Below are 13,476 nucleotides of genomic sequence, written 5' to 3' on the forward strand. Positions count from 1 at the left end.
AAGACAAATGCTGAATTGAGGCCCTCAAATACTTGTCTGGCACTAAATAAATAAAAGGTAGGAAAACTTCAACTTTTCCTTTAGGAGGAGAGGAACAGCACATACAGCTTTCTGCTGCAGAGCCAGCCTTGGAAATGTTCCCCCTCAGGAGTTGCCCAAAATGCACTGAACCCAGCCTTGGACTTGTCTTCCTTGCATTACCTGTGATGAAGATGCTGAAGGTGGTATTAGTTCTAGCCTTGCCATTAGATGAGGCCTTTTTTCCCCTCTGGAATTGTACAAAATAGCAATATGGTGCTGGAAGATAGCTTTGTGGATAGCCTGGTCCCTAGCTCTTGATGAAAGTGTGCACACGTAAACGGAGTAGTTGAGAAGGGGGGAGGGAAGGCAGGCAGGCATCTGGGAGAGCTTTGGTCAAGCAGTCAGACTTGCTCGGGTCTGTTTGCTATATACAGAAGAAACATTAGGTCCATTTTAAGTGGAGTGCTTTAACTACAATTATTTTTGTTCTAGCATAGAAGAAAACCAAAAGCAGTTTATTAGAGTGGTTGTGTCAGCTTCTAAACTAGATGTTTAGAGTTTGTTCCGAAAAACTAACTAGAGCTTTCTGCCTGTCATGACCTACTTTTGCACTAATAAAACCAGAAGTAAAATGGGGGATAGCATTTCACATGGCAGTCTTGCATCACTAAAGAAACCAAAGTTGTATTGTGCTCAAAGGCCAACAGGAAAAAATTGTGTATATGGAAAGAGGAAAGGTTGGGACATTTGTAAGCCTGCCATAAGAGTTTCCATTGCACATAATCTGAAACAACTCCACTCTGGGTTTATAGCAGCACGTTTGCCCCAGAGGGGGATCTCTACCTTACTCACAGCTGCTTGCTATGACCCACTGGCCTGCTGAGAGAGCTCAGGGTTTAATGTCACTTATCCAGTTTGTGGGCTAGGTTTCCAAGCCCGACAGGAAGAATCATCTACATGCTCCTGAGTTGTATTGTGTGGCTGCAGCAAGAAGGAAAGCTAAATTAAAGGGGATGTGATAACATATTTGCAGTACTGCCACGTCACTATCTATAGTGGGTGCTTTATGAAAAGTTATTTAAGGAAAGTCAATATAATTAAAATAGCTATTTACTAAAAGTTGGAAAGATTCTGTGGCAGGTTGATACCACTTCATAATTATCTTGTGTTCCTATAGTTTACTTTACTTACATATATAGTCTATACAATCCTATGTTACAAGGGGTCTTAGTTCAGTCCCTCATAACCTGAACACAAAATACATATATGTACTCTGCTTCAGTAACCACTCAAGAGAAGAAAAACATGGAACAAGGAAGGAATGGTTAATAATTTGGGTGACATGTATTAACACTCAAGAGCCTGCTAACTCCTTGAAGATAGAGTCCTAGCAAAACTGATTATGTGTTTAGCCTTAACAAAATAACATTTTTGTGCAAAATAATATCTTAATATCCATATAAGGATTTAGCTCAGTAAACTGCTCACCACTAAGCAAAAGTAGCAATAAATAAAAGCCCTCAGCATGGCTCTTTATCACAGGCCAGAAATGAGAGTGAGATTTATTACACAGTACAGTAGTAGATGTAACTAAATTCCAGAATGATTAAGTGAAAAGTTTGTATACACAAAGAAACTCCCCCAGAACAAACAGAGGAACTGCGAATTAACTGTTTTATTCAGTGATACAGTGCACTTTGAGAATATGGAGCACTTTGAATATGTTTCTATTTTCCTTTGAAATGGCATTTAAGGATTCCCTCCATTTTACAAAACGCCGCTGAACTAAAGTGAAAGCATAAACATATCTGTGAAAATGTACTGCAGAAATTAGAACAGCAATACCTCAGCCATTTTTCTCTTTTACTGGAACTGACCATACAAATGTTGGCAGCATCCCAAGTAGAAGGACAACTTACTAGGATTACTATATTGAAATACTGATTTTTTACACAGGAGAAAAACTATTCTCCTAGTGAGATGAAGTCTGGAGGCAGTGAATTGATCTGTGCAGATTATCTTCTTCCTTTGTTGCTAAAATGACATCAGATTACGTTTAGAAAAGCTTTTGCCACCACAGAAGTTCAAAATACGTTTTACTGAATCTAAATTAGCATTTAAAATAAGCATGTAATGACAGAACTGGAAACAGAAATTCAGGTCAAGTTATTGCACTCTCAGAACACTTTTACCTTTGTCCAAATAAATCTGTCATGCTGTAAGTAAAATGAAAATACTGAGCTCCAGTCAAAAGCTAGAAGAGTCAGTGATTTATGGCCTTGGCTACGTGCCTTCTGGACAGATATCTCCTTGGAAAAGAAGCATTCATCAGGTCCTGGACTGCAGGGGAAGTCGAAGGGCCAAGTCCGTGAAGTGACTCATTTCAGGTTGTTTGCCTCGCCTCTTGATGTATTCTAGTGTTTTTACCTGGGTATGAAAAGGAAGATAGTTTGAGATTTTTAGTCTTTCTCTTTTCTCATTTCAGAATCCATCATTTATGCCATGTGTGAAGGTGCTTCAGTAAACACTCTCTTGATTTCCCTAAATTCCACTGGATACATAATCACTTGCATTTCGGACTCCAGAGCTGGCTACCATGTACATCTCCCTTAAGTAAGGCCCAAAAACATCTACTTTTCAAGCCCAGACCGTGCAGATCCTCCGCTAAACAAAAATGCTGTATTTCTCCTAAAGCTTATGTTTCCTGTACTGAAAAAGAGTTCTAGGACCCACCATCTTCAGGTTCTTTAAATTAATGTGTGAGACATATTTAAAAATGCTAGAAAGATACTAGACCAGTCCAAATAAGAGAGGTTGCCTATTCATTAAGAAGCATTTTAAAAATGGTATTATCTCAGATTAGAGAGGGTTTTTTGTTGTTGTTTTGTTTTGTTTTGGACAAGAACTACTTGCAGACCAGGTGAACTTCCATCCCATTTTATTCAGTGCTCAGCATGCAAAAGGCCAGCAATTATTTTTATTCTGAACAGACTCTGAAGCAAAATTTCCAGGTATGTTTCCTCTCCTCCTTAATGAAAATGCTACTGTAATTTACTGAGGCATCAGATCTTTTTACCCCATTCAAAACATTTTTTTAAAGAGAGCAACTTGTAAAGGGGTCAGGTTTATTTAAATCAAGCAAGTAATTTTACCTTTTCCCAAATGGAGGGGCGGTGGGAGAGATCTTAAGAACTAAGATTTCTATGCATTATCTGTTTTCCTTACCATGGTCTTGGTGTCAGCAAAGCCATGTTTCTGAGCAAGATTCCAGAGATTGACTGAAAGCTGGTTTAGTTTGTTGTTTCGTAGATCTCCATGAGCTAAAATAGTGTTAAAGAAATAGAGCGCTAACTGGCTCTGTCGCTTCAGAGTCTATAATGAAAAAAAATGCCCATATTATCATGCAGTCATCCTAAAATACCTTGTATAATCTAAGAGTCAAGGAGCTCAGAAAAGTGCAAGGGGCAGACAGCTCTTCTGTAATACACACCTATCAATAACTGTAGCTACAAGGATTTGAGCACAAGAAGTGATATTTATGAGTCAATTTTTGAAATAACCTGAGTTGCTGCAAATCAAAATAATCCGACTTCTGTATCTCATATCACTTTGGCACAACATACTACTATGTAGCTTATAAAAAACAAAAAGACACCCTCATGACTCCTTACTGTTGCACAGAAACCACTCTCCCACCAACCAACCTTGCACTTAGATCAGAATGGCTTTAAATTTCTAGATACCATGATCATTAGTCTAGATGAATGCAAGTCCAGCAGTCATACAAATTAATTATTTCTACTTTTATTTCCAATGACAGATTTTCACTGCTATTCTTTCACCGAGACCTGAGTGACACCAATATACTTGTACCACATTTGTGGTTACCCTCCCTAAAATTGCTGAGGAGAGACCCTGGGAGGACCCCCTCCTTCGTGGCAATCTCCTATGGATGAGCACCATCCCCTTCGACCTCTACGGAGTTGTTCTGGGGCTCAGACAATCCTGCACTGAATTTAAGGGGTGATTTGATGTAAGTGGAAACCAGAAGCAATCAAGATACTATTGCAGATCTACAAAGGTAGTAGTTCTACTGCCTCTTTTACCCATGCCTATCAAATAAGATTAAAAAGATATCTTATTATTAGATGCATCTGAGACACGCTATTTGTTTACACTGCCTGGCTGCAGTTGTGCTTTGTTTTTTGCTCAAGAAAGACCACTGCTAAAAGCAGAGCTCCATCTTATCCCAAAACAACAGCAGCAGAGTAGCTGGAACCGAGCTGTCAGCTCACCACCCTGATTGATGAATTTAACGCTTCACTTCAGCCCTTTAAGCTCCGTGTATGTTAGCTGTAGCCAACGTACAGCACTCAAGTACAGAGTCACAGGGAGAACGAGGAGGAGGTAGGGCAAGGAGCGTGCAGCGAGCACTGTGCTCTCCTGACACGACACAAACGCAGCCACACAGCCTCTGCCCTTTCCCTAAGGGAGGGGAAGTAAATTAGTTCCACTTCTCACTGCCAGTAGAAAAGCTATTAATGCTATTAATCAAAGAAGAATCAAAGAAGAAATAGAGTATACAGCCTATTAGCCTGTGTTGTGTCACGTTGCTCACGAGGCATACAGCCTCCCTCCTGCCCCATCGCCATGCAGCCTGGATCAGCAAGATCAGGTGTTACCCGTTTGTTTTTTGGGTTTTTTTCCCTCCAACCATCTAATGCCTATTCGTCTTCCACTGAATAGAAACTTCAGAGAGGTTCTCAGAAGTTGCTTGAAGGTTTCCCCATAAGAAGTGGGACAGTTATAATATAGGGCAAAATGCAAAACAGCAGTACTCAGGAGTCTTAATATCACTAGCAAGGTTTTCCAGGCAATATTTATGCAAATAAACAATCAATTTTTTAAAACACAGATGGTATTTCAACTAATTTGAAACATACGTACTTCAAAAACAGCCATACTTCAAAGAGGATCTAGAAACACGTTAAATAGAACTGGAAGACTGGGATGCACATACTAACTCTCAGTGTACTGAGGAAGGTTTAACAGTCACAGACAGACTTTTGGGATCTAACCACAGAAGGTGGTTGGATTGAGGAAGGTTGAGGTTGGAAGGGACCTCTGGAGATCACCTAGTCCAACCGCCCTGCTCAAGCAGGGTCACCTAGAGCACGTTGCCCAGGATTGCGTCCAGACGGCTTTTGAATATCGCCAAGGAAGGAGACCCCACGACCTCTCTAGGCAGCAATCTGTCACACAGTGCAAAGTGAAGAGAGAGAAGCTCAGGTATGCAGTAAATCCCACTATGTCTAAAAATTAACAAAAGGAGCTGGACAGGACTTCACATGTTGATGAACAGGAACGTTTGTGCAATGTGGTACTGACCTCAAACCCAAGTGAGAAACCCATGCCAGCAGGCTGCCGAGTCTGCTGACATAACTGAGACCACATTGTGGGTGGCACTCCAACTCACAGGATGTATTTACAGGCAGCAAATAGAAAGGAACAGACCAACTGTTTGGCAGCCACATACATCATGGGACTGACAATTCCCACACCAAAAAGAATTGCCTGCTTTCTTGGCAGCATGTTTTCCATAACCTTTGGAATAGCACTGATGGCAATGGAATAAAATACAAACTACAAGGTCATGTGTTCTGGGATTATATGTTACGTCCCTTGTGTCCTATCCCCTCCATCAAAGTGCAGAACAATGTCCTAATTTCATACAGCGTAACAGAGAAAAATGGATTCTTGTATACAGTGGACCACGTACTATGTACTTCATGAAATTCTGGCTAGCAATCCAAACATTCATTCCTGCCTTTCAGTGAATTTTGCCAGACATCTATGGCATAGGGATACTTTAGATTTATGTTAGAAAAGCATTTGTGCATTTAGATAGGTCACTTCCTCTGAAGGTGCATCTAGCCCACAGGCACTCCCATGTATAGCTTTAAAATAACTGGCTCAGATACTTGTTAGAAGTCCATCTGTTGCAGCCTAGAGCTCAGCATGGGCTGCAAAAGCTTCCTCAAGTACTAAATACGACAGCCTAGGCAGAGTCTCCACACTGCTATAGCATCTGTCTGCTAGTATTACCTGAACTACCTAACTTGAAATTAATTCCTGCAATAATACCACTTGTGGTGATGTCCTTGTGATCCAAGCCTAGACACACCTAAATAAGGCCACAACAGGCAGCCTCTCCTTTCCTTAAAAGCTCTCATGTGGAGCCCTTTTGGAAACTTTTAACATGTTAGTTCAGTGGGAAAGATCATTAGCTGCATTCGTCAGACAAGGTTCAGGTCTGTAATAAACTCTCTCATTACACAACGGTCCCGATGTGCGATAAATGAGTGCCTAGGACATGGTAGTTGATACAAGTTCATGCATCATAAAGGAAATACTGACTTTGGAAGAGAAAGCACCAACAACCAAGCTGGGAGCTCGTGCACCACACATGCGGGTACGTTCCCCTACTTCACCCCTTCTCCAGCACACTGAGATGACCGGAGCAAAAAGTGCTCTGCTGTAGATACTACACTTACAAGAGCAATCCAGAACCTCTCCCTCGAGTACTCAAACAGAGCCCAGGTGGGAACTCCTGCACACAAACTCACCTTTCGGGTGAGGCAAGCTAACATAATTTACTCCTAGCTCTAAACTGACACTGTGATAGGTTCTTCTCTATTTCAAAATCCTTAAGCTATTTTTAAATTTCTCAGTATTCATAGCACTGATAACCTTAGCTTTCTCTATAAAATTAATCCAACAAAGATGTTCTCCATGTGGAACTGGCAGTTCATGGAGGACAAGACCATCCTTTTCAGAGCCATACCCTGTAATCCTGCTGTAGGTGATTAGCAGAATCATAATAAATTTATTAATTTTGGTTTCTACCATTTGTCAACTATCCTACAAGCAAGCAGAAACAGAATAATGGTCCCAGTCAAACTATTTCTAGTCTTTGAACTCCACCATCATGCCAGAAACACTGGCATAATAAAAGGATTGGTTTGGAAGCTAGGACCTGCAGCTCCCAGACAAGGAACTGGAGCTGACACGCACTGACTAGTTACAGTTCCTCACTGCAGTGCACCCACCTTGCTCAGCCATCAGTGGGCAAGCTGCACGCCCAGGGATTGCTTGCTACTGCGCCAGTCCCAAGACTTGCTACAAGAAGTCCAGTGCAAGGAACAACTGCCATCCTAACACGGCACATTGAAGACATTCATTGCTAAGTAGCAAAAAGCAGGTATTTACATTTCTAAGAAACCTAGAGTGTAAAGATTAGTCTCCCACCCACACAAAGGCAGAAAAATGAACCATTGATACATACTCTGGTGACCAGAAACAGCTTCAACTTAACAGAGCTGTCCAGATGTTAAAATTTCAGTTTAAACATTGTAACATCTCACAAATGAAGTGTTCTTTACTAATGCTACAAGATCACACTGTGTTAACATAAGATGCATTATTCTCTTCCAAACTGCAATTCTGGTGAAAGTATTTTATTAGGAGAAAAAAATTATCTTCTTTTATCACTTTTAAATGAAATGAACCCAGACACCTAGCATCATCACAGGCTTGTTTGTGTAAATGAGCAGCCAAGTAGACAAATACTAAAAGGTTGCCAACACTAAAAGCAATCAAAATATCATGGTGATTTTATGCTAGACTTTACTTCGGCACAAATGGATGCAATTTCAACAACATTCCCATCACCTCTATTTCCTTAGCAACAACAGCTTCCTTAAAAAGTCTTTGTTCTTACACAACACTATGCTATATAATCTCTCAAGGACTTACATAGGAGAAAGCAAAATAAATACACCTCATATATAAATGAGGATGGACAGGGCAGTAAATCCAGAATCATAGTGCCAAAGGCAGGGCAAGGATCTACATTCACATCATTTAGCTTTAAACCAAGTTTTCTATGTAACTGCTTCAGTGAAATAATACAGCATCTTTTATCAGTCAAAGTATTAAATGAAGAAAAAAAAACTTCCAGAAACTACAGATTTCAAGCCCTACATGCTCCATCTCACCCACATATTTCATGTAAGAGTTAGATACAAAAAAAACTAATGTACAACCCAAAGTCCCGCCAAGCCCTGTTAAAGATCTCTAAGTAATATTTGCTTGGGCATCCTTTGTTGTGCAGGGTATTGCTTTTCTGCTGTTGTTGTCCTGAAAAAGAACTGCCATTCACTGTGGTGATGCATACAATGATGTGGAGGCATTTGAGCAGAGGATTTATTCATCCTGAAACTCTACAACGGCTTAAGGAGGATAGCAAAAGCAGAGAAAAAGCTTAACTTTGCATAGTGGTCCCCAAATGTGTGTCACTTAGTACATTCTGTAGAGGTAAATATACGAGGCTCCTGCCCAAACAGCCTACTAAAAATGTTCTATTGCCTTTTTTCATCCAATTATCATCCCCTCACCCTCCCACTCCAATCTACAAGCCACAAGATTTCTATCAATATGCAATAGTTTACTAGGGGTAATTAGACAGTTGCTGAGGGTCTGAATCTCAGAAACAGATACGTTACCAGAACAGTATATTCTCATGATTTCAGTAATATGGAAAACGTTAGTCACCTGCTTCTCACATACAATACATTGAGTTACATTTGATCTTTCAGATCCTCTGAACTCCAATCAAGAAATCCAATAAACTGCCAAGATTTTTCTTTATCTAATATAACCCTGCACTAAAAGCAGAGTAAAGCCAGAATACCTTTTCCCTCTCTGCACCTCTCTCCTAAATTCATCCTAGTGTATGGGATTCAAAACTTTTACAAATGAAAGAAGATTTCCATTGTATTTTACCCAGTAACAGACTATCTAGTAAATTCTCAGTTTGCCCATTACATAATGGGCATTTTAGGCTCTAATTTATCTGGCAAGAAAATAAGACAGTGGCACCAAGGAAAAAATAAGTAATTACTTATGGAGAGAAAAAAGCGACAACCAGAAAGAACAACAACAGAAGACATGCAGCAAGTTTTAGGTATAACTATATTGCAATCAAAGGAGTGACTGTGGCGCTATCCCAAATTCTCTAGCTTAGGTCAATAATTGCGGCCCAGCAACAGCACGATGGAGCTCATTATAGACAGAAAGACCTTCAAAAGAAAAAAGTTATCCCACACTGAGCTTTACGCTTCCGTAGCCAGACTGCACTAGGAGTCAAGCTGGTTAGTTTGAAGCTAACTCTACCCTTGCTATGCTGCTCTGCAATCAGCATTCTGCTCTGCAGCAAAAATACATCCTCTGATGCACCTTCAGAATTGACACAATACTGTGCACCAGAGCCGCCTCCGGTACTGTCCATGCACAGACCGGCCACCTACAGCACGCACCTCAGCAATTAACTTGAGCCCGTACCTTAAAACTACATTACAAATGCTAAACAATCTCTTTCACATCGTTAGGTCTTTCCACCACAGGCCAGACTATACGATCAACTCCATTTTTTAAGCAAGTAAAACTACCTAATTCCCTCTCGTGAAGTTCTCAGAGCTTTCTAAAAGGCCAACGCCTGGTCAAGAAGAAGATCCGTTTATTTAACTCTGAAGTCATTTTGCTTCTGCATTGAATCAAGCTGAATAAAGACATACCTCTTCTTTTCCAAGGGTTTTGAGATGATCCAGGATCTGTGCTATCACCGTTTCACACAGTTTATTAATTTCAGCGAGGAACTTGGAGTCTCCACCATACAGGGCATCATTGGAATCAACTGCAGAGAGAATTCAAGCTTAGGTCTGGCTAAAGCTACACATCCGCTTGCTACTGAAAACACCACGTATTTGTAGAAGACCAGATTTGGAAATCATAAAATAACCTTCTCCCAATACATATAAAACAACCTTGCTTAAGTGCATACCACTTGGCTGCCTACTATGTCTTCTTGCTTTTAGGAACATAAAACCAAAAAGCATCCCCTAGCTTATCAAAGCCTGTCCTGTGTTACTGGAGATACAGCCAGGCTCATAAATATCTGCTAGACTCCAGATGCAAAGCAACACGCCGTGCCAATTTCTGCACTTTCCATCCAGACAGACTCCTAGATCCCATAACCCTCAAAGAGTTTGGCCATCATCTTCAGTGGGAACAGGATTATGCCAGACAGTTGATATATTTCATACAGCATAACAGATTTTCAAAGGAAAATGCATTATATATTTTTTTTCTAAAGTAAAACCTTGATTATCTTGAAGACAAAGAGACAAATTCAGAAGGTATATTTTCAATTCCAGAGATCTTGAAAGATTTTTTGGAAGGACAGAGCTGTTGAGTTTTTAGAGCTTATTTAGCCACAATTTTAAATAAGTGTTTTGGCCTCACCCACTTACACCATTTTTTTATGGTTTTGTGTTTTTATTTTGTTTTTTTAAACACCACACATGCATGTCCACTTCAATAACATTTCTCTAAAAAGAAAGTTAAAAGAAATTTATAAATTTAAGTGTATTCTAAGTAAACAATAGAACATGAGAGAAAAAGTGATCCCCTTTTCCAAAGTAAACTTCATTTTAAGTAGTTAAGGTACATGGTCCATCTATAAAAGGAAACTACTGCCCAACTACGGAGGAAAAATTACTAATTTGTACTTCCTCATCGCTTTCCATTTGACTATCCCACCAGACTTCAAGCATTTAAAACTAACTTGCATCTTGGGGTTACATGGTTATTTTATTCATTAAAAGGAAAGAATCCAAACCACATCTCCTTAGAGAATTTGAACAAGAAGATCTTTACTTTAGACTAGCGGTTTAGCTGACAACTATTTTCTAGGTTGCTAACTGCAAGAGACCTTCTTGTCATGGTTGGTAACTCTGACAGAGTATTCACCAGAAGAGCTTCAGAATGCGTTTTAGCCTGCCTTCTTTTGAAAGCCCTGCACAACCAAAAGAAAAAAAGGAAACTAGCTTGCGTTAGGTCTTCTCAGACTGGCTAATCTTGTCAGCACACTTAAAAAAAAAAAAAAAAACAAAAACAAAAAAAAACAGCAGCTTGATTCTATCTTAACTCAGTGAACCCTCTATGATCAAGAGGCAAACCCCCAAATTCTCCAGCAATCAAAATATTATGTTCTTTACTATATTAATATTATGTCAAGAGACTACAGCCAGTTTATAAAATGCAAAATCTGTACAACTTTCTTTTTGGGGAGGGAGGGAGGAAAGGGTTTTGGGGCTATTCTGAGGATTTTTTTTAAGATACTACTACAATTTCCAAAACTGAAAATCTGCCTTCAAAGCAGCCAATACATCACTTAATGAAAACTAGGCTTTATATTCAGAGAATCAGAATTGTTAATATATGTGCATAAAGTAATAAAAATAGGCATAAACCAAGTTGGTAATTCACTAAAAGAAAACCCTCCATACATACAGAATGAAGTTCTGATATTCACTCAAAAAGCCTATGGTCCTAAGTATCTGCATCAACAACACCATGAACAAGCTAATTGAACCACTCTTCACAGATTTACTTCAAGAATAGATTGTGTATCTGCTTGGCAGCCAACTCCTGTGACTATTTTAAATCAGAATATATAGACCTGGAGAGGAAAATAAGCCATTGTGCAAGTCTGACTACCACTATCTTCATTAACTAGATTCAGCTGTGATGCGACACCACAAACTGCACAGTGGAACACAGGCTCCAAACCCAGGATCACCCTTACATATTACCTTTATCTACATGGTAGATATATGTTTCTTGAGTCATTGCAGACAGCAGATGCAAAACATTGGTATAAATCCGGATTTTGTCATCACTGTTATCCTCCCAAGTATAATCCTGGATCACATTTAGTAGTCCTCGCACAAGAAACAACACCCCTTGTTCTGGATGGTCCTACAGAAAACATGGCCAAAAGAAATAAAAAACAGGATTATTAGGGTTTGTATGAGTTTTTTTCAGTCGCAGGACCAGCTCTACAACAGCAAAAGCTACAATATAATTAAAGCTGACAACTACTTTTCTGTAGCATGCTTCCAGTAAACCCTTTTAAAAACATGTTATAGTTTCCTTCTAAAATGTCTATTTGACCCATAATCACAAACTTGATCTAGGCAGCCTCAGTAGACAAACTCTGAGATGCTTTGTTTTCTAGTCAGAGGGGGAGTAATACAAAAGTAATTGTCAGCTTCTTAACAGCTAAGCCTCTAAAATTACACACACCATATAGAATTTTTTATTCAAATAATTTCTGTAAGCTACAGAAACAAGTATATTACTCATGTAATTATGAGTTTCAGGAGAACACCTACACTGGGAAGTCAAAGCTACAGACAATCAACAATCTCTTAATATGAAAGGAATATAATTATAAAGGCATCTGCTTTACATAAGCCATGAGTCTTTGCAAGCAGTTTTAATACTGCACCCAGCTCATGTCAAGCTGGCAGTTGGTGCAGTGATGGCAACATTTGTAAGACAAATCACAGTCCACTGGGAAAGTTTCCTTCTGATTCTCTTTCTCGTAAAGTAAAATGGGAGGAAGAACTAGGGAAGCCGATTTCTGCAAGCCGGTATCTCCTCACAAATTCTTCTGCGCTGACATACCTGACAGGCTGGATCTGTCCTCCTTCAAACACCTGATCTGAACCATTTCTCTGAGGAGCACCCAATTCTGACATACCCTTCCTTCAATGTCCTACTTCTACAGCCCGTGGACAGCAACGACACACCAGACTGGCAACCAGCCCTTCCCCTCCAAACGCAGCGCCCGCATGCTGCTGAGGAGGCATGGCGCAGCAGAGCCCCCTCCATAGGAAGAAGGGGAATACACTGGTCTAAGCATGAAGATTCATATGGCAATACTTTGCTGCTTCTCCAAACCTAGCCAAAGAAAAAGGATAAATCCCACCACCACCCTCGAAAAGCCACGACACTAAGCCGACCCTTGCCAGGAAAGCAGAGTCCTCTCGGAGAGGGACAGAACTGGTAACAGAGGGAGGTAAAATCTTCAAGTGCCAGGTTTTCACTGAGTGCAGTCTTGTGAGTCAGAGGCCTCTGTGTTTTTTGTAAGGTCAACAAAACACCTTGCTTATTAAGCTTTATCTCAGATCTTTCAGATTAGTTTATGTTTCTTCCTCATCTTTCAGTGGAAGTTGAAAAATATACAAAAAAAGTAACATATATATGCATTTAAACTTGATAATTGGTTAAAAATTGGAAGGATGTAGAACTGTAATATTTTATAAGATATCCATGAGAAGAGGAAGGTTATGCCCAACCACATCTTCTAATTTTTATTTTCACTCAAAAAAAATCCCTTCAGATTAAGCAATCCATAACAATGAAATTGTTGAACATGAAAGCTTTATATTTTTTCCCCTCCTCAGGCATTAAATTTTATTAATGCTCAGCAGAAATATTGCTTTTCTGGCAAGGACCTATTAAATGGCAAATAATTTTTACAAGGTA

The 13,476-nt window shown here is 39.7% G+C and overlaps 1 protein-coding gene across 1 annotated transcript in view; it reads right to left on the minus strand.

The window, feature by feature from the left end:
• Positions 1-1,678: 1,678 nt before the first annotated feature.
• The window catches only part of VPS35L (VPS35 endosomal protein sorting factor like), a 62,148-nt gene continuing 50,350 nt past the window's right edge, over positions 1,679-13,476 (minus strand). Inside the window, exons 28-31 of the mRNA XM_064520309.1 lie at positions 11,736-11,901; positions 9,657-9,775; positions 3,247-3,393; positions 1,679-2,448 (exon numbers count right to left, since the gene is read on the minus strand). Coding sequence (XP_064376379.1) covers positions 2,350-2,448; positions 3,247-3,393; positions 9,657-9,775; positions 11,736-11,901 — 531 coding nt within the window. The 3' untranslated portion in view covers positions 1,679-2,349. The remainder of the gene's footprint in view (positions 2,449-3,246; positions 3,394-9,656; positions 9,776-11,735; positions 11,902-13,476) is intronic.

The sequence above is a fragment of the Dromaius novaehollandiae genome, chromosome 14, assembly GCF_036370855.1.
Source record: "Dromaius novaehollandiae isolate bDroNov1 chromosome 14, bDroNov1.hap1, whole genome shotgun sequence".
Classification (NCBI taxonomy): Eukaryota; Metazoa; Chordata; class Aves; order Casuariiformes; family Dromaiidae; genus Dromaius; species Dromaius novaehollandiae.